Here is a 22618-nt window from a genome sequence, read left to right on the forward strand (position 1 = left end):
GGCGTTACACCTTAAAGAAAAAGGACACAGTCAGAGGAAGCTAGTTTTGGCTTCCTCTAGTTTAGCACTTCTTCTCAGGTGTGCACTGGATATACTGGGCTCTTTCAAGCTTTAACAAATGAGAAAAGTGATCAGATATTGCAGAATAATTACTCCCACAATAGCAGTTTTGAAACATTTCCAGTATAGACTTTTTCTAAACCAAAAGTGACACCACATACATATGCCAACTATTCCACCCATGACAACATATTTTACTGTAATAGAAGGTCTGCACTAGAACATTATTTTGGCATGTACAAACCGTAATTAAGTTTTCCGGCCAGCCTTGCAGGCAGGTTGACAGCCTTACCTACATGTAGGTTTCTAACCAAAACACAGAAGCTGTTAAAAATGACATTTTTCTCATTAGTGGATTTCAGCTTCAGTGGATTTCAGCAGAGATGGACTACTACAAAGCAAATTTAAGCCAACTGGCAGTATCTTTTCCTTGGTTTCTTTCACAAACCCTTATTAATAGTCCATGGACATCCCAGTTATTTGCGAAGTATAGGTTGAAAATCATGAAATGCCCCACATCTAAAAGTGTTTTTTTTTTCCTTAAATACAGCAATATCAGTTTTCATGAAAACTCACAAAATTCTTACCATGAAAGATGATATTATGGGAAACGTGTACAACTTTGTTAAAAGTCAACACACTTGCTAAGAAACTTTAAAGGCTAGGAAACAAACAAGCTATTGGCAGAGGCCACCTACGATTACTATACCTCACTCTTTAACAATGAAAGCATCTATACCCATCAGTGAATGATGACATTCAGATATCTAAACAGAGCAAGCTGCAGTCTACCACCTAACCTAAGCAGTATACTCAGCAGAAGAGTAAATAATTGTAACACCTGTGTATAGATACCCAGAAGTTTTTAACGAAGTTAGCCAGCTGTTCTTCTATGTACTAGGAGTGTACCACTTCACTATTCCACATTAACCTTGTATTTATGGAGACAGGCATTTTTAGCCAACGATTTTTTTTTTGCAGTTCCAACCCCCTTTTACCCCCCAGCACGTTAAACTCATTTAAGATAAAGTTTCATACCTGGAAATTGTTCATCAGCCCATAGTGACATCCTGTCTGACAGGATGAGAAATCATAGTTTAATTTGCAAGCTGCAGTAGTGCAATTTGTCAGCTCAGTGATAATGGTGTTATTAATGTTCCCTGTGGCATCTCGAACAACACAAGAACCTAGAATGGATCCAACCACAAAAAGCATTAAAGACATGTGTCAAGCTCAATTCCCTGTTTAGGTAAGCATATTTTCACAGACCATCATTACAATAAAGCACTTATATTTTCAATAAATTTCAGTTTTAAGCACTTCCTCACCACAAAGAATAAATACGAACAAGGAAACTATCTGCTTTCTTGTTTGAAAATAGCTTAAGTTTTAGAAAAACTTGAATCTAGTAAATAAGAACTGGAAAATTCTAGTACAGAGGAAAGCTGTAAGTCACTAGAACTGCAAGAGCTTAACAGCACAATTTTAGCTCAGTATTTCATTTCTTTGAACCATGAATTTCCTGTAGCACTTTATTTGAAGATAGTATTATGAACTATCACTTGATTTTATGGTTTCTCTTTTTTTCAGATTTCTTAGGGGAGTGCAGGTTTGTTGTGGTACGTATGTATGCATATACATAAATATGCACAGTTTTGAAGCTATTTCTTTTCCCAGATGTTCAAGTGTGATGATTCCACAGTTAAATATTTTTGGCTACAGTGACCAAAGAGGCTGGCTTGGCAGAGGTAAATCAAACACGGAAGTTAACCTTCCTAGATTATTTCATGAATAGTTTTCCTGGAATTTTCCCCTTCGCCTCTACCTAGAACGAGGTAGTAAGATGTACGTAAGATGGCCTACGTTACAAAGCTTCACACATATACTTCAGTTTACAGAGTCTACTATTACGTATTTCCTATGGAAGTATGCCTATAGAAAACATCTTCATAACTTTTAATCTCATTCCAATACATTAATTTCTAGTTGTGCATAAGTGTACAAACAGCTTCTACATCTCAACAGTCAATATGGGTCAGCCATTAAACAAAAAAAAAAAGTGTGTTTTGTTGTGAAACACTTGCAAGCCAATTTATTACGCTTAAACAACATACCTCCATCATAGCATTCTCTATTGTATTCTAAACATTGATTTCTTAGTGAAAAACAAAACCCCACAGTCCCATACCTCATATTTTGAGGTTTTTTTTTTTTTATTCAAGTTCTACCACTTCAAAACTGCTATTGTCAATTCATTTATGATTATTTATCATCTTTACAATTCTACTGTTCAGTAAAACTGAAGACAGCATTTCAGCCTCTAAGAACATCTCATCTCATTAAAAAGCCTGAAAGTCTTTTTCTTCAACAGGTTTTGTTTTGTTTTTTTTAAGACAAACTACAGGAGACTGAGTGCCAGGTTTAATGACTGAGGTAGTTAATCTGAGTTTGGACACCAGCCAAAGTTTCACAGAACGGGAATTAAATAAATAGCGGGGAAGAGAACAGGGACGTCTACAGATGAGTAAAAGCCAAGAGAATTCCCTTAACTTGGTCTTTTCAAAACTTAAGCGACAAGGAGGTCCTGGGAACAGAAGCATGCTCCTGTTGATGACTTAAATGACTTATTTGCAAAACAAAAATAAAAAGGAGGGCACAGATGCATACTACAAGCATATTAGAATAGGTTTAAGTTTCTCAAATGACAGTGCCTGTTACTTATACAAAATAATTTCCTTTTCTTTCACACAAAAAAAGTCCCTAAATACATATACCATACCTGGATTGTTTCCTGTCTTTTAAAACCTAAGTAATAGCTAAGAATAACACCTTAACAGGAAGTAAGCACCCTCACATATGAGGTGAGCACATACCATTTGTTCTTGTCCCCTTCAGACATTACTACTCAGTAACATTTGTAGCTCCGTCAAAGTTTTAGTGACTTGCTCACCACTACACTGGAAGCATACAGTGGGGAATAATATTAGTCTTGGATGATGCATCTGTCCATTTCTTGATCCAATGCCACAAAAAAGCTAACTTCTCAGTCCCTATCTTTCATTTCATAACCTCTAACTTCTGATAACAGAACTGGTATTTTTTTAATTAAGGTAAGTAGGACAGGACATTGTTATGCACTAAACAATTTCATGTTTGGCTGATTGTGCAAAGTGTCCCTTCTGCAATATGTAAACATAAGAAACTTCATTTTTCAAGACAACTACTGTATTCTGCTAAGAAATGAGTATTAATTAGCATTTTGCTTTCATGTGGGTTCAAGTTCTAAAATATTCAGACTTCGTGCAGAGGTCTATGTGGTCAGCCTAATTAGGAGATAAACGCAGCAAGTCATTATCCCGCATAGGGCACGATCACTGGAGAGCAACTATTTGGCACAGCTACAACGCAGTGCTAGCCAACAGAGGCAGACTAGCAAGATTGGTATCTTTAGAAAGGAAGTATCATTAGTGGTAAGATCAATGGTACTCTTACAAACATGAAATTCATTCAAAAGGCAGCACAGCTAAGATAAGGCAAGGTCTTTCCTATAAGAAAACTTTACTACTACTGCCAGGAACTCATCTATGCAGTACGTATAAAACCTTTTAAGATCAAGGACCAGAAATAGGCAAGACGTGATTTTATGTTCTTGAGATTACTAGAGCAGAATTCTTTTAGGGAGGGGGGAAAAACCTGAGTGCTCACTGGAGCTCTGGAGTGAAAGAGACTTAAATAGCATCAAACCCTAAGGCAAATTCTACTGAGATTATTCAGACCACTGTAGGGTGGGGAAGAGAGACAGGGAAGAGAGGTTATTCAAAGCCCAGATCAGTCTATGATTTTTTCTCCTCCTTCCCCACAGAAGTAAAGCTATAGTTATTTCTGAGTATGAAAACACTTCTGGAAGTGGGTTAGCCAGATAAAGATACCACTCCCTCTCCTCCCTTTGCTGGGAGTTACTGCTTATGCATCCTTACTAGAGAGTTGTGTGATCATCCCATAATTTGCTTTAGGTAAAATAGCTGGCTTCCATTGTCTTCAATCCGCACAGCTGTTTGCTAAGTGAGTATGTTCTGCAAATGCACTTTTCTAATCCAAGGATTAGCTCATCAAAAAACTCTAAATACAAATTCTAACACAAATATCTGCAACAGTTTAGGAAATATTAGTGTAAAGACTGGGCCACTTAATTGTCATCTTTAGTGTGAAGCAATTACTCATTTTGGAAAAGCATCCCTTATTTTAGAGAGGATAAAAACATTTGAAATACTTTGAAATCTAACAATAAAGGGCAGAAAGCCTTGGCTCTGGATTGCTTTCTTACCGTGAAAGACAAACTGAATTACATAATTATGTAATTGACATAATTATGTCAAAGCACACCCTCAGAATGAATACGAAAGGACAAAGGTAAAAAAAAGTTAAAAAAAAAAAAAACCCATTTACCTACAGATACTGCAATTCCTATGTAAACCAATGTAGTAATTAAGATGGCCAACAGCGTTCCTTTAGGTATGGCTGACTGAGGATCCTGAAAAAAAACGTTAATGGACAGTCATGATATAGGTAAATACACACTCAGTGTTTGTGATCAGAATTTGCTAACTCACTACTCACCGCAAGATCACCTGAGATATTTGCACCAGCAAGTATGCCAGTCGCAGCAGGGAAGAAAATAGCAAATACAGAAAAGAAAGTTTCCTCATTTCGGAAATCTGGTCCAAAATTCTCCGCAAATATTTCAGCTGTAGAGAAAGATTTGTTAATCTAGATCTGTGCCAACATTCATATGAAACCTACAGTATTAGCCAATTCCACTTGATCTAGCTCTATGAAAAAGCTCAAAATCACATCAGCATGCCCTACTCATAAAAGTACGCAAAGACCATTTCAAGACGGGTAAGCCCTAATTCATCACTTCAGCTCAAAATAAAAGTCAATACAGCAACCTTCAATAGCCTTTAAAAATAGCACTAGAACATACTTTAAAAAGACTGGATAATATTGTTAGTATCATTGATACTAAGTAGGCAGGACCAATTTTCAGCCTCGTAACTTTAAAGAATAGAAACCAGAAGTTTGAAAGAATCAGCAAGAACAATCTTTACAGTTGAAAAGGACATACTATAAACTATCTTAGATGTTTCATTCAATTATGACAGCATGTCTCTTCTTTGCAATATATTAGTGATTATATTAGTGAAGATATTAACCATTCCAACATACCTTTATAACCAAAGAAACCTTTGGGCTTCTTACTGTCCAAAGGAATAAATGTTCCTATGACAAAGTCCCCAATAGCAACTATGAGGATCACCAGTAAGACTATCTGCGCCTGAAATATAAAGATTACAATCAGACAGAAGAACCTACCATTTTCCACAGCTATAAGTTGCAACACTAAGAATATATTCTAAAATATTTATATTTACTTGATTCAAAATTCAGCTGTGTCTTCTAATATTTGTTTTCCACAAATAAATAAGGAATGCTGGAGAAACGTAGCATGGTTTTCAAGAGAGAAGTACCAGCTATTTTAAAATTTAATATTTTTTTCAAAATGGAATTTGTTGTTACTATATCCCCCCAAAAGTGAGTCCTCTAAAGACGAAGTAGTTTAAAGGATTATTTATTTCATACGCTTACTAAGAAATAAAGTCTATGAGTAGATTGAGCAAACTTACGGCGAAAAGAAATAGAATGCACACCAACACTAGCAGCATAGTCTCTGCAATTGTGATCCTACTACTTTGCTTTATACTTTAGTATGTATTCACTAGAAGTTCTATTACATCAGGACTCAAAGAGCATTAGTTTGCTCTTTTATACAGTAGACTAGTTTATTTGTTCAGTCTTCATGATCTTGAGCCTTGTCTATGAAATTAAATTGCAAAGATTACCACACATTGCTTTTCATTTCCACTTTTGTTGTGAGTTTTCTTTTTTATTACTACCTAGGTTTTTAGCTAAAATGGGTTAAAACCACCACAAATCCTACCACACAAATAAAACAAAGTATTTTAAACTATCCAAGACCTCAAAAGAGCAAGCAATTATAAAACCAGATATTGAGAAGATTTTAGGTTATACATTTGAACAAGCAACCACCCTGCCCTATTATCCTCCGAGTTATTTAATTCCCCATAAGGGCGTATGCCAGTGTCTCTGGGAAAACTATTTTTAGTTTGATTTTTTTCAGGCCTAGGATCAGAACATACAACAGCATTGTAGCATTGCTGATGGCTAAACAGAAAAAAAAAAAAAAAAGTTGCCATTCCACACAATCTGAACAAGTAAAACAGGGTAGTACAGAGCTAAGTAGAGCAGGCAGGACAGCCAACAGCAGAGTTAGAAGACCACCTGAAGAAACCAGTTTGTGCATGATATTTAGATCTCTCCATTGCCAAACCTACAGCAGAGGATTCAGCTGGGTGCTCAAACAAGTCTTCGATAAGCCCAAAGATATTCAACATGCAGTTACCACAGCACCTCAACTGGCACAGTGCATTTAGGCTTCTCCATGAGGTAAGAGTATTTTCTAAATCTCTTCCTTACCTTGAAAAGTCTCGGATTTTAGAAAAAGAACAAGCTCCTAAGACTTCAACACAGTTGATTTGTAAGAAAACAGGAACTCTGCAAAGTCATTTTTGAAGTGTGCTTTCCTGGAATCCCAATCTTTCTTTATAAGCTTTTAGATCTACTTCAAAGGTATTACTATAGATTCCCCATGTCCCATTTTCCAAGGCATTTTGTAAGTCATGAGGAAGGCACAGGAGAAAATTGGAGATAACTATTATCAAGTGGAAAGTATTAGTGTTTTTCTAGGCTAAGCTGCATGTTAACCCACATGAAGCGCTTGTTGGACAGGTTCAGCTGTTTACTGTAGCTCTCACCTGCCTTCTTCCATGTTGCAGAAACCAAACCAACAAGCCTTGATGTTTGCATTGGGCAGGATTTTAAAAGTTACTGATTTCCTAATGAGGAGGAGGTGACAAGGAGGCAGCGATACCACAGCTCAGGTTTGATACAGAGACATTAGAATAGCGGGGATATTTCTATGCAAGCTATTACTATGGAACTGTTCATGCTGCAAAGCAAAAGCAAGATACTTCTAGAGACTTTAAATTGCAGGGGCCAGATTATAAGTGGACCTAATAAATAATTCTTTCAAAGCAAAAACCTAAGTGGTTGAGATTAAGGAGCACAGCGCTGTCTGAAGTTAGGTGCATACAAATACCATTGAAAATGGAAATTACAGACAGTGAAGGATTACCTGAGAAAGCCAATTAATTTTTACAAAAGTGTGCTATTTAATTTAACAGTACATGCCAAAGTTAATTCTGTAGATTAATTTCTGTAAACTCTTTCCTCTTTTGTGGTAGAGCCAAGTAATGTGTTTTTTTTCCCCCCCTAGAATTCCTGCTCCCGAGGGCACTAAACGCAAATATATTAAAAATACATCAACGAACTGAGGTGGTGTATATAGACAAAAGCATGAGCCCAAGAATAAAAAAAAAAAGAGGTAACAGTTCCTTACTTTTGCTTCCCATTCCATTCCCGCAACGGAAATACCCAGCAGTATAACTACCGTGATAGCTCCTATGATTCTGATGTCATTCATTTCATCAATCATCATGGTTCCATTTTCCTAGGAAAAAGAATACACAGTCATATTAGCAAGTGCTTATCTCCCCTAATACAGAACAGAATTCTGTTATTACCACCTAAAATTTATTAAAAGAGTTAACCTCTATACCACACATTTGCTTATTTTGTATTCCCTATATGGGCACAAAACAATACTGTTTTTTTGCCTTGTTTTACAAGTCACTGAATCATCTCAAATGCAAATAATCTTTTTTCTTCATAACCCAGCCCCAAAGAGAATGTCCCGTCTTCAGCTGCCAGAGAGTTCAATCAGCCAGCAAGGCAACAGCTACCACCTTGCATTTATGAAGAGATTTTACTCAATGTTCACTATTACTAGTAGTTCTTTTAATGCATTCCAGAATTCTTCCCATCTGGGACGAGTACGATTGGGTTCTTCTCAACGCCACTTTTAGTAATACATAATTAAAAGACCCAATCGGCAAATACCACTTTATTGTGTTTTATCTTAATGAATTATTTCTGATAAGCACAACTCCCTTAAAAGGGAGCTTAATGTAAGCTGCTATCACTTAGAAAAAAACACTCACTGATAAGAATTCAAGCATTAACAACTCATGATTCCACATCATGTATCTATCCTTCCACTCTCCATCCCAACGTGCCAGCTTGCACGTTACCACGGATTTTGCATTTTATCCTTTTAGGGAGATACATAGAGTGGGAAGCTTCTGTCTGACACCAATGACAACCTGTTCTATATCAAAAAGCCAGCAAATTGCAGTAATAGTTTACTGATATTGTAATCTTGTACCTCATTCCATGTCTTTAAACTGTAATACGCTCTGTTCTTAAACGACAGCTCAAACTGGCATAAAGGACAGGGTAATCAGCTCTCAGTAATCTCAGTTCTCAATAACTCATTCTCAATTCTCAATAATGTCAAGTCTTACATTCAATCAATAATCAATAAAGGTAATCAATAATCAACCCGCTTACCTTGAGCAGCTCCACAACTGTCTCTGCAAAACCAACAACATACATTGCTACTGCAACAGCATTGGCAAATGCAAAAATCAGACCTATGGCACCACCAAATTCTGGTCCCAAACTTCTGGAAATTAAATAATACGCTCCTCCTAAAAGACGGGGAAAAAAAAGCAGAAGTTGGGGGAGACACTATTTAAGCCTAAGCAGAAGAGATTACGAGGACTGGACAGGCATCAACAGAACTGAAGTTTACACAAATGGGACACACTTATTCTTGCATCTTTCGAGACGCATGAAAAAAGACCTTAACCTCAGTATTTTTGAATACTGCAGCATTGAAGTTTCAGGAACATATTTCAGATTTCTGAGAAAAGACACAAGTTGGAAGTAATCACCTGACTCACACACCACATCATATTATTCAGCTACATAATCACTTCCAAGATTAAAAAACAAGATATAAAATACAGAGAACGGTATTATTGTTCCCCCCCTCCAACCTATTCAAAGTGATTGTTCATAATTTTACTATTACACATTTTAATTAGCTATAATTCAAGAAACTAGCAAAAAGATACTGACACAAACCCCCTCAAGTTCTAAACCCATATGACTTCTTTCTTTAAGCTCTGCTGTCAAGGGAATGTTCTGTACTGAAATAAGACTGTCATAACGATCACATAACAACTTTGTTTTTCAGAACCAATTTTTCATATTTTTGAGCTTGAAAAATGCACATACGCGGCATATCACAAACAGAAAACAAAGTATCTAGAGCTTCAGGGAAGGGTAAATTCCGAGAGAGTTAGCAAAAGCACATTCCAATGTAAGGCTAAGAGTTGTGCAAGCAAGGAAATCCTCCAGTTCCAGATTTTGAGATATTGATTGACAGGTTAAAAGAAAAAACAGGAAATCCTTAACTCCGCTGCATTACCATTATTGCAGAAAGCTTGTAGGTACCCAAGCTTGACATACTTTGAGAATGCAACATTAAAAACATAAACTTTAAACAAGCACCAATATTAAAAAAAACATAGCACATAACAGGGAAGTTTCACAGGAACAATTGTGAACTCGTTCCCTAATTCTTGTTCTGAAGCACTTCAAAGCTTTCAATAAAACACTATTTTGCAAAAGTGATTCAAAAATATGTATCCTATAAGAATAATGCATAAAGCAATTCTTAAAAAGTGCTATTTAGAAACAGACACTGATTTTTTTTCTACAAATAGATATATCACTTAAGATCTACTTAACATAAAACTAAGATTGATAGCTGATCTTTCCTGTTGGGTTTGTTTACTTCGTGATCGTGAGGTTTTTGTCTTCTTAATCAACAGACTTGAATGTGCACAGAGAGAACTTAAACGCTTCTATTCTAATTCTTCTATTTGAATCCTGCCACACACAGATTCCACTAGTTACCATTTTGCAAGATCATGAAGCAGCCTGTTAGGCACTGGTTATTTACAGAACTATTTTGTAGGTACAGAATTGCTAAAAACAGTGAGAAAATCACGAAAGCGAACAAAAACCATTATCCTCAGGAAACAGAGATAATAGAAATAGACTGAAGAATCTCTTTTCAGATCAGATTTCTTTTGTTTTATTTATTTATATATATATATTTTCATATTCATGATAGAACTAGAATGTGTCTCTTTGTATGTTCTCACATAAAGTCCAGTTCATCCTATTATAGAATATATTTCTTAATTAGTAAATTCTATTTCAGGATATGTATGCATACAAGTGCACACACACGCTTACCTAACCAGTGAAGATGCTGGAGAATATTAAGCCCCTATTCATTCCTGCATAGGTCTTTCTGAGAGTGCTTATACTCCAAAAACTAAAAATAGAGAACGCTTCTCCCACAGGGGAAAAGCAAGCTACTAATCAAATTAAATTGCTAGACTAACTGTTGGCTTTCCATTCATATTATGATTACTTAAAGAAAATTAGGAAAACTCTGCTCCTCAGAAAACTAACTCTTCCCCACTCTTTACCTACACTGTCACTCATTTTTCCCATGCTAAAAGACACAGAAGAAATCAGAGGCTCTATCCTTGAAGTGTGCGCTTCAGAGCGATGACAAAATACTTTGAAAGACTTATGAAAGTAGCTTTACCTCCTCTTACAAACCCATTTGTAGCTATTGCTGAAGTAGATAGTCCTGTAATAGTTGTCACAACAGTGGCCATTGCAATAACCAGGACAGACAGACCTTTTGAAAAAGAGGAGAAAAGTGTAAGCCCAGCAGTATTAAAATGTACAAATCTTCAAGTTAATGGTGTTTAAAGAATTAGTCTGGCATATTTGACACACTTTTACTATATGCGGTCCTGCACGCTCAAGCGAAAGAGGAGTAAAGCAAAGTTCCTGGATACAAACAAAACTTATCAGACTGGGTAAGTGTGTCCTTAGTCAGTAGGGTAAAAAGCTGTATGCTAGATGAGAGACTTCTTGCAGTCCAATGCTAAGTTAAGCCTTTGAAAAAAATTATGTATATACTGCATAGTCTATAGGCAAATTTTAGTAAAGAGAGATCAAAAGGAATTTCTCTCTGCAGCTTACTGAAGGCCTAAACACGTCAGTTTTTAACAATACATACTTTGTAGCTAAACAAAAAAGTGAAAGTAACTTCATACTGGTTCAAGTTTTGATAAGGGTGAAACACTGGCAACATTAAGGTAATTATCTGCCCCTGTCTAACAACAAGTTCAGGATCAACATCTCTTTTGAACTGCATATTTAAAAGTCACCAAAGTAAAAAAATTACAGTACTAGTACACATACCTATCCCAGCTTGTCCTACAATCCATGATAGTCTGATGAAAAGCATCACACCCCAAATATTCAGCATACATCGTACCTAAGATAATAAAACACGCATATTAGATAGTCTAACATCTGCAGCTGTTTCCACTAATTATTCATTTCAGTTTTCAATATTGTCTGAATTATCATAGTCTTCCCTCACCGCTTCCCAAATTGCTTCACAAGAACAGATTTTTTAATTAAACAAGTTTAGGTCTTACATTAAAAAGAATAAAAGGGAACCTACATATCATTAAAAAGTTACTACCTTGAACAATAAAGTTACAGTACTTCAACATCTGATACAACCAGCATTTCTTGACAAAGCAATAAAATAAATCATTTGGGCCTCCACCTTTAGGATCCAAAATTCATACTGAATAGTCTTCAGAGCCCCATTTCAGATCCCCCACTACCTCTCTTTCAAGCACAAAAGCAATACCATAATAAATATTATCTTCATTTAAGAAGCAAACAAATATCCGAGCAGGAAATACTCACCTGGGTAGCTTATGCCTACTAGAAAATATTAGTTGCAAGTTTCAAAACCACTGAAAAGGAAGAGATTGTCTTCCAGAAAACTTTCAAGTGAGAAGACTTACAAGCTAGTTGCTAAATGCAGTTGGAGACTGCTGAACTAAAATTAGGTAATCTGAGTTCAGCATGTGATAACCCAGCGTTGTATTTGCAGCCTCCACCATAAAGTCTTACAGTTTTGGACAGTATGTATTAATCATGGTTTCTCTTTGCCAAATTACTAAAAATACATTAATACATACTTGTAAACAAATCCCTCATATCACCCTTACAAATTTTCATTCTTCTAAATGGTCACAGAGTCCCAGAGTTTTTAACCACCATGACTATGCCGGTGTTTAGTGTTAGACTTCCACAGTTTATGAGAAGATGACTTTTTGTAATAGCTTCATCAAGACTTCAGTAACATATGGCCTAACTTAGCTTGGATCAGCCAGTCACAGTAATTTTTGCTTCTCCAAAAACAAGCTTTCTATCACTTCTGTCCAAAAATTTACAGATCCAAAGTGAACACACAAAAGTATATTCTCTCAATGTGCATCTGCCTGTGTGACTTAAGATTCATGTGTACTAAAAAATTACAATTTTTTTGGCTTCTAAGAAATTATGCACCTGTGCTAAGACACCGCGATCCCTTTAGAACTTGAAGCCTTTAAGTATTTTTTTCCTTATATTTCCATATGAGGATAAAAGTAACCTTTACTAAGGCTATGACATTTTTCACAAGTTTCATACATGTGATTTTTTTTTTTTTAAATACAGAACTAATACAGCCCTCCTCCAAAAATAAGGCTACTAGAAAGATCACATCTCTGAGACATCAGAGCAAAATGCATCAACTTACCAAAACACCTTTTATCCAGCCAAACTTGACTACCCCTTTGCTGTCTGGTGTGTAAGTGGCAGCTGCTTCCCCAGCTGGTGTTCCTTCCTCCCCATTTGCATAGCCATCTTCAAAGGGCTCCTAGGAAAAAGGGAGATTGTTTATGTGCTTAATCAAGTCCTGAAGAAATTTTATACTGCAGTTGTAAGGAACACAGTCTGCTTGTGCAAACAGAGAAAACACATTAAAGGATAGCAAGGCAGAAGTTACCAAGGCTTTCCTTTATGTTCCCTGCATGAGACACAGCCTACAGACTTAAAGAAGTGTAAACCAAACGTACAAGGACAATTTAGGCATTCTGCTTCAGTTAATTCAAACAGATAGTAGTCAGAGTAATAAGTATTTCTAAAAATCAGTCCTGAAGCCCTGAGAAACAAACATCTGGTCTTTTTCTAAACGAGTTACAAAATCTCACTTTCAGTGACTTCTACTGCACAAAGTTTAATTTCTTAATCTGAAAGCGTACACTGTTCTGCCACAAATTATTGGTCTCAGCTACAGCATTTCCTGTAGTCCAGACTTGGCTGTCATTTGATCAGTTTTTAAGGAAATAAATTATTCACTTCCCTGTGGACTGTTCTACTATTTATTGTAAGATGATGATGCTGGAAAGGAACGTGGGAGAGCAGCATTTCAGGCAGAAGGAGGGAAGAAGTCTCTTTCCAAACGCTCCTCCCTGTTTAGAAGGGGAGGATGACAGACAGAAAACATCAGCAGTCCCATGCGCAGACACCAACTTGTGGGATTCCTTTACTATTCAACTGTTAGCTGTTCAACACAGACGTCTTAACTGTCTGACATGCATTAAAAAGAAAAAAGAAAGTGAAAAAAAGAAGCTGCATTCTTCTTTTTCAAGAGGCAGTTTTGTTTTGCCAAACTAAACAAGTGTTAAGTGTAAGCATTTAAACGTTTAAGTATTTCTTACACTTACTATAGGAAGTCTTCAGGAAGCACTCTGGCCGTAGCATAGTAGTTATCCAAGGCAACAAGCATAAAGAATGAATACACTATAAGAGACCCTGAATAACATTCACAGAATACTACTCAGCAAACAAGTTCAAGCCATATTTGTGAAGCAGCTTGCATCCTCACGGATGCTTAAGAAATGCTTAAGCAATTGGAGGCTGAATCCCAACACGGTAAAGGGCAAAACTCCTGTTCACTAAATAAGTCAAAATATATTGGACCCAATTCACACTTGAGAAACATGTTTTGTGCTGAAAGCACGTACAAAGTCAGGAAGCTTACTGTGAGACATTTAATTAACTTCCCCCTCCTCCTTCTCCTGGTACACTAATACCACATACACACCAACAGCACATAATCCAGAAGAAATGCTTACAAAACTGGCACTTCTGGAGAGTGTCATCCATATTCCCTCACAACTAGAAGTAAACCTCCCATCAGATAAAAATCAGATCATGCCAACATAATCCAAAGTTACTCAGCACAGATTCATGTCAGCCTTTCTCATCCGTATTCTTTGACATACAATTCTCAAAAACAGATACACCTGCCAGACTTCTAGAGACCCTGCGTGGCATAAGCTTTCCGCCACGAGGTAGGATTAACACTAGTTTACAGATCGTTACCTTTACCAGAGAGCTTTCTTAAATGGTTGGTCTTCTCGTCTCCAGGAGGGAGACAAGGAACAGAGAGATGCCCAGTTTGCTGAACTGTAACTTTTCTGGATAGGAGAGAACTAATGGCCGTAACTTCTTCCGCATAGCCTTTGACCAAACGAACCTGTTTATTTGCTGATTGCTCGTATCCAAACACCCAAACTTGAAACCAATCAAGTAAGAAATTGCACATGATCTATGCAGAGTACAAAAATTCTCAGGACCAAGAGAATTGAGGAGCAACTACATTTTTCATGGAATTAACCCTTGCATCTACATGTGAAGGAGGATACTATTAATTAGCTAACTTTTCTTTAATACATACAGCTACAGGTCACTCACCCGCTGAGCCTATGCTGACCTGTCTGAACCAGAAGAGATGGAAATTCTAGTCAGTTTCTTGCCCAACTCAGGCACTCATAATAGGAAAGAATAAGTCCACATGTTGCTCTGATATGCTGGATTACCCTTCCTTCAGATGGCTTTCCTCCAAATGCAGGAAGATGGGTTTATTAATCAGAGCTCTCTTCGGTTTTAATGCCTTGATTATTACTTTGTCTGGCAGTTTTCCTCACCAGGTACTGCTGTCTCTAGCGACATTTAACAGAAGTTTCTCTCCCCTTCTGCCCCCCAAAAATGGAGGGGGGGATTTGTTAATGCATAGGACAGATCAGGGACATTATCAAAAATCTATAACCCAGGCTGTTCTAAAATGAAAAATGTTATTTTGATATTTGACTTTTCACATATACAAAAACTTTTGAAGGCAATTCAAGGTAGCAAGATACTCCCCCACAGCTGTGGGAACGGAAAAGTTTAACATTCTCATTGCCACCAGCTCATCTGTTTGCTTCGCTAACTGAAGGACCCTCTTTGAGTTCCCCCTAGTACCAGTAAACAGAGCTGTTGCGCTAAAAGATCTCATGGATCACAACAAGGACCTTTCCAACGCCTTGAAGAAAGTAAAATTTATTTGCAGATTTAAAAAAAAAAAAAAAAACTAGAAGAACAAACTTCTCTGACTACAAAAGCCTGGCTCTGGTATTTCTGAACTCTACATAGAGAAAGCTTTCATACTTTTATCAAGGCTCTAACAAATCTCAGTTAATGAGGCAGAACCAATTGCAAAAATAAGAGCAGGGAACTCCCGATTTGACGCAATGTACTTCTATTTCTATACTATGCTGCTTTATCATGGGAAAATTCAACACGAGGCATGGAAATTTGTTGGTGTCCGCAATTCAAGCTCTCTGTAGGCTTCTACACTGAAGTTTACTTTCCTGTTGTACTCTACATTGCTAAATTAAGCAGCCACAGCAGCCTGAAAACAAAGAATCCCAAGATCACCTTGAATATTCTCAAACGCAGCCCAGGACACAAATGAAATCCTAAAACACGTTCTCAAAAACAACAAAATCTCCAAGCAAGCATACAATCGTAACTGCACATTATTATTCCTTCATGCAAAAAACACATTTAGCACATTTAGAAAAGCAGCACACTATGCTTGCAACCAATTTAATTTCAAAATCTGGCATAAAGGCAGCCATGTTTATATTATCTAAGCAGTTTTTAATACTCTGGCCAAGACAGGAGCCAACATTTGATAACATCTTTTGGTATTACAAAAGACAATGTCATGTTCCTAATAAGAAACAATAAAACCGTTCTTTGAAAAGGCTGGTTAGGGCAGGAAGGGGAAAGGCTGGAAGAAGGCTGTATCTTAATGTGTTGCAGTGATAAAACGTACATTACTGAAGTGGTTAAATGCTGCAATACTGAGTCACAACACTTTCTTATGAAAAGCGAAAAAAAAATCTTAATTTGCTGCACATTCAGGTTTTAGAGAAGGTTTAGAATACCTTCGGATGCAGTGTAACAGTTATAAACCTCAGGGTTTATACTGCTGGCTGAATATTGACAGAATCTACACATTAAAGAAAGCTAAGGCTTTTAGCAGAACCCTCAACCAAGTCCACAGCTCAGCCTGTCTAATTTTTTGACGTAGATAACAGATCATTACTGATCTTTTGAGTTATCAGTTACCACATCAGCTCCAAGTTATGCACACTACGAATACAAGAAAGAGTTTTGTTCTGTAGGTCTTGTCTCTCTACACTATGCAATATTTTTTAGGAAAATACTTTCAAGTACATGCAAAAACTTAATAACTGAAAGGTTATGGCTGGTTATCAGTGCTAGTGGGTGCCCGATAAAGAACCAGTGAGAACAAAGATATTACAAAGTGTGGGCACGAAAGAATTCCACTGCACAAGGCTCCAAGTTTAGCCCTTTAATGCCAGATTAATAAAAGCACCACTGTGGTCTCCGCTGTAAATAAATCAGAAGTAGTATTTTTCATGTGCTCATAAGAAAACACAATGCTTTTACTCAAGTCACATACTGAATGGAAAAAAAAAAACTCACTAGCACTATTTTAAAATGGCAATACATGTACAGTAAGATCTTCATAAACAGCCAAATAACACTAATATACCCCAGAGTTGAGGGGGGGAGGAACATGAGGGGAGGGGAAAGAAGAGAGAAGCCTTTACTACTTTAGATCAGAAACACTCTTACTGGCACAAGCATTTGCTACAAAAACATTTTATTCTTCTATTATCTAATGAGTCTAAAGAACACAAAGTTTCAGTGTTCACTTGTACTATTTAAGAAAAGATAAGATACATTCACACGCCGATGATTCAATTGTTCACTGAATGGGAATTTAGGCCAGAAACAGTTAAATTTTACTGCTACACAGAAATTTCCATTGCTGTACCACAGTGCACTCAGAAGTATAGATAATCTACTATACTACTGGATAATAATCTACTATACTAATATCTACTGGATATTTCATCTCCAGTATGGGTTCATAAGTACAACAGTAAGTTATTTGTGCCAATTATGAATAGCCTCTCCATTTATTAGAAGTGGATTAGAAAAGATTTATTAGCCAGAAGAGATTTTTCATACGCAGTTTGCAAGATATTAGCGACTGCAAAAGTTTGTCATCAAGTAAGAACCGCTATTTAGCTTTACTGAGAGTTCTGAAACACTTAATAGTTGTGTAAATTATGCAGCCTGCTTATTTGTGGTGAATTTATCCAGCTTCCATTTTAGAGGCAACATACTGAGATTTTGTTGAACTATATGAGGTGGCACCAAAACGAATACATATGAATTCATTTTATCTCGCTTCTATTCAAATATAGTAACACAGAAGGTTCAAGGAAAGGACAAGACATCCACTAAAGTTGTATTTAAGACTACATTGTGTTGAACAAGAATATCAGGCACCTTCTTACTGAAAGTTATCTAACTGATCCCTTCTCTAAATTTTTATTGTATTTCTTTCAAATTAATTGGATTTATTTGTACTTTGGAAAAAAACCCAGAAACAAACTCAGAAAACACTAGCCTGTTTAACTCGTTAAAGTCAATGAAAGAAAGATCAGGAAACGTTCAGACAGCAATCTAGGCTCAGGAGCCATGCTTTTGTAAGCCTACACATTACTGAGTTAATTTTTTAAATTTTATGGGTGAGTTTTGTGTGGGGGAAGGGGGAGAGGGAATTGTTATTAATAAAAGTATACCATTCAACATTAACGGCCAGGAAATACTAAACTTTTCAATGTGTTGCATAGTAATGGTAAGGAAATTCCAAACACTGAAGAGAGGTCTTCATGGATTCTTCATTTCCTACCACAGTTGGGTTGACTCGAATTTATGTTACTGCAGAATAAAACATCCGACACAATGTTAGGTTTAGACATCGTACTGCATGTTTCTTCAGATGTGGCAAACATTCTGCCAAAATATCAGGGTAGGGATTGCTATTAAATGCTCTTACAGTACTTGGGTTTTAAGTTTTTTCACTTTTTGACAGAATAGTTTAAATTTACACATTTTCTTTTATCTAGGTATAACCTCTGTGGATCCATGCTTTAAGTGGAAGGCTATACCTGAATACTCTGCACTTTTCTCACAGTCTGTCTGACCTGGAACGTCCTGTGTAGTTAATAACATCTTCAGCTAATCTTTCCTGGCTCCCATTACTCTCTTGCAAGAGATGGAAGTCCAAGAACCACCTGGACTAGAGCATTTAACTTTTCTCTTTCCACCACTCAAGTTTGACCAGTTACTGATTACAAATACCATACAGTAAGGTCTCTCCCTCATACACAGATTCCTTAGAAAGGCTTCACAGCTTCTTCTCCTTAGGATAAGGTACTGAAGCTGTGTAAATAACTAGCACTGTCAAGAAGGCTAAACAAAAAGCCTTCTCTTTTCCAGCTCCAGTTTCTGCAGCAAAGTACGTAGATGAGGTTCAGTTAAGCGTAAACACATTAATCAAGAGAACAGCCATTCACATTCAAAATTGTTTTTTACCTACCTATTCTGCTACTGAGCATGGTACTCTTGTCATTGAGCTCACTTCCAGAGGACAGGAAGCACCTTCTTTCATCAATTGAGCTAAATGGATCTCTGTCCTCACCAATTATAGAAGAAGCCTAGACAACTTGCTTATGCTTTTACCTAGGATTTTTGTGTTTAGAGTTGTTTAGAGCAATCATCACTGACAGTGGAATTCATTTTCAAGAGAATGAGCAACTTGAATACATCTTCTACAGTCCTCACTGCAGCTTCCATAGTTAGTGCTAAGCTGTTCACCACATCTTCCCCCAACAATTTCTTGCTATCTTCTTGAAGGAGGTCAACTTTACAGGCATCCGCCATTTTTAAAAAATTTCAGTTTGTGGGAGGAAGAATTGGCAAAAATTTATTGATCCAGATGTAGTATGCTAGCTGTCTCAACAGTCAAATAATCTTTACTTGCAAAGATTACACTCCTAAGTAACTACACTTCACAGTTACACACAGTTAAGACTATAGCTGCTAAAATACAAACTACACAAAGACAGTATAGAAACTTTTCAAAGAGTTAACATAAGTCAAAACAAGGGTGGAGAGAAGCTTTAGTTAGTTTCAGACATATTCCTCTAGTGCTAGTTATTAAACCAATTCTCCTAGGAATTAGGATTTTATTCAAGTCTCAAAAAAAGGCATTATTAGTCAGTCTTTAGACTCTATATAGTAGAAAGGACATATTTTCCATTCATCATATTTTTCCATTTCCTGTAACTGAGAGAGTCTGAAGAAGTATGTCTTGTGTTTGGGTCTGGACAGTTCTTCAAGAAAGAAGAACAAAAGAGTAAAGGATCCTGGTCTCCTCCCTCCAAAAAGCCGGGGGGGAGGCTCTTTGAGCGATAATTTCTTGATTATCCAGATATAATCTCTATTTGCATTGAAGCAAAAGGCCATTACTAGAGCAAAGCTGTCCCCAACAGTCATCATCCTTTCAAAGAGGAACTAGCAAAAAAAATAGACAGTCATATAGAGCCATGTACTTACATCACAGTCTAGGTCTCATTTGCATGAACTTTTTAATCAAGCAAAGTCTCAAATCTGATTGTCTGACTGAAAATACAAAGTATTTCAGTATTTAACTATAGGAAAGGAAAAACAGTTTGCACCAGTTTTTCACTTGATTTGGTGACACCAACTTATTTTTATTCACTTCTTCAACTTATTACTGTTCTAAATGGCTCAGATTATGTTCAGTTAACTTTCCTTCCGAGACTAACAACAAGTCACAGAGAGTTTTTAAACACTAACTTTGAAAGACACCTCGGCCAGCTCTGAAAACTTTCACATGTTTTCTGTAAGGGAACTAAACAGGTCTAGAAGAAAAGAACTGTTACAGGTAGCTAGTCTAACAATATTTTGCACCACTTAGCCAACACCCTCTTAAGCAGTGATCAGTATTGGCATAAACAATTTCTTTTGTAAGCTAGTAACACTAGCAATACTGTTGTTGACAAACAGCTACCTTCTCTACACCGACCTACCCGTTTTAGAAGTACTATCCATAAAACTGTTAGATGTTCATTGCTTTCATTTATGCCAAAATACAATTCAAGTGGACCTTCCATTGGAGAGACCTGAAAGCTTTCCCAAGCCTCCCTACCATTAAGATCCAAAAACTACACAGTCTGTACCAATATCCAAGCCTGCTTGAAGGAGTTATTTCTTTAAAAAGAGCATCAATTTACTATTTAGAACTATAAAGTGATGGCTATACAACACAAACTACTTCGCACATGAGGAATAACAAAAATCCTAGCAAAGAGCTCTAAAAAACAACCAAGTCCAAGCATCCAAAAAAATTACTTACTATTTTCACCCGATATAGCACCAGACGTAAAGGTTCTAAACGTTTAGCAACTCTGAAAGAAGACAAGCAGGAGAAAGAACAGGCAATCTGCTTTACAGTCCTTCCTGACCAGCAAGACAGAAGATGGCAAGAACGTAAGTAGCCAACAAGTTACCCCCACTAAGCAGTAATCAAAAGGACCACTCATGATGGCTAAAAACAACAACAACAACAACTCAAAACATAAAAACAACATAATACAGTTTTTTTGCCTAGCTGGAAACCATTCACAATTCTCTTAAAACACGCATCAGCAAAAAGATGCATTATAAGCACTGCCAGACAAAGCTCATTTTACCTGGAGCCTGAGCTCCTCATATAAACAAACAAAAGAAACAGGCCCAAGTGTGTAAAGAAGATGCTGAAGAATCTCATAAGATACAGCAACTGGAAATTAACAGCAGAAGCTGACTGCCTACAAAAGCAGAGTAACACAGTGAAAAACTCTACCCTGTCTACATCTCTCGCTACTCATGCAAGAGGTCTCTTCTGAACTACCATAAATAATTTCAAACAACTGTCATCTTACTACTTAACAACAGTTGAAGTAGAACACTGGCTATAGCTCTTTAGTAGGAAAGGAGCAGAAAATAAAACCAGAAAATCATTCCAGAACAAATAAACCATGGGAAAATTGGCAGTATGTCTGCACTTTGAATACGGCATGCAGTTCTGGTTCTTCCTCACCATTCCTCTTCCGAGATGAGGATGGGAGAGAGTTATCATGAGTTCGCCCAGACTTACTTATTTAAGGTTTAAATACACAAGCTTGGAATCATTAAGTAAAGTTTTCAGGCAGCAGTTTCAGCACAAGAGAAGAAACTTTACCACATAGCTTTGGGGTAAGCTGTGCAACTACTTGCCACAAACTGTGTGGATGCTAAGAGATTGCATATGTTCAACAAAAAATTAGAACTGAGAATTAAAAACAAAAAAAACCCACAGAAACTATTAAATACAAGAATACTATTTAAATTGGAGCTCGGTGGAAGAATCAATCACCATATGTTTGCCTTGTTACTTATACTCTTCCCTGAGCAGCCAGTGTTGGAGAGACGATACTGTGCTAGACAGACTTTAGGTTTGCCTTAATACAGCAATTCTTATGTTCCCAAGAAGTTTTAAATTTATGTCCATCAAAGCTAGAAACTTGAATTATAAAGCAAAAGGGCTGGATTTTAAAAAGGGTTTTGAAAGCATTAGAAGGACTTACATGATATAGAAGGGGCTGATCTACTCCAGGATTTCATGGATACAAAATAATGCAAAGGGAGAGTTTTGCCAGTTACGAAGGTGAGCAAATACTCAAAAGCTGGTAATCCTAGATCAGATACACAGACTGCAGTGTCTTAAAATGGAAGTATCAACACATGACTTAAATTCTGTAGTCTGAGAGCCACGTGCACGTTACAAAAGATTTGTTTATGGGGCATGATTGCTAGAAGTCTCATCCTGCCACAGTTCTCCCGAATTAAAAAAAAAAAAAAAAATTAAAAACTAGTGAGCCCAATCATAGACTCATTCTTCATTATGGCCCTCATTCTGATGAAAGAAAAATGGTGAAAGAACAGATCCTAAAACTGGAAGTAGGTTATCGTTTTTTACATCTTAATTACATTCTTAGTTACATCTCTAATTACTTCTTATCTACTGATATAACACAATCTGGCAAGTACATTTAATACTTCAAGCAGGGTAATATCCAAATGAACACAGTTATCTTTCACTTAAAGATTGCTACTCAAAAAGAGAACAGCTTTCACAGATGCCTAAATCAGTTTACAAATTCCTGATAATTCTTTGGTTAAAAATAAAGTT

At 36.7% G+C, this 22618-nt stretch overlaps 1 protein-coding gene across 2 annotated transcripts in view; it reads right to left on the bottom strand.

Annotated features, from left to right (window-relative positions):
* Positions 1 to 22618, bottom strand: part of LOC138064425 (solute carrier family 12 member 2-like) — a 63564-nt gene that overhangs the window by 29271 nt on the left and 11675 nt on the right. For both annotated transcript variants that reach the window (XM_068926963.1, XM_068926964.1), the window contains exons 2-10: positions 12860 to 12979; positions 11458 to 11533; positions 10790 to 10885; positions 8668 to 8807; positions 7598 to 7708; positions 5287 to 5395; positions 4678 to 4805; positions 4507 to 4591; positions 1099 to 1247 (exon numbers count right to left, since the gene is read on the bottom strand). In XM_068926963.1, the coding sequence (XP_068783064.1) occupies positions 1099 to 1247; positions 4507 to 4591; positions 4678 to 4805; positions 5287 to 5395; positions 7598 to 7708; positions 8668 to 8807; positions 10790 to 10885; positions 11458 to 11533; positions 12860 to 12979 (1014 nt within the window). The remainder of the gene's footprint in view (positions 1 to 1098; positions 1248 to 4506; positions 4592 to 4677; positions 4806 to 5286; positions 5396 to 7597; positions 7709 to 8667; positions 8808 to 10789; positions 10886 to 11457; positions 11534 to 12859; positions 12980 to 22618) is intronic.

This window comes from Struthio camelus, chromosome Z (assembly GCF_040807025.1).
Source record: "Struthio camelus isolate bStrCam1 chromosome Z, bStrCam1.hap1, whole genome shotgun sequence".
NCBI lineage: Eukaryota > Metazoa > Chordata > Aves > Struthioniformes > Struthionidae > Struthio > Struthio camelus.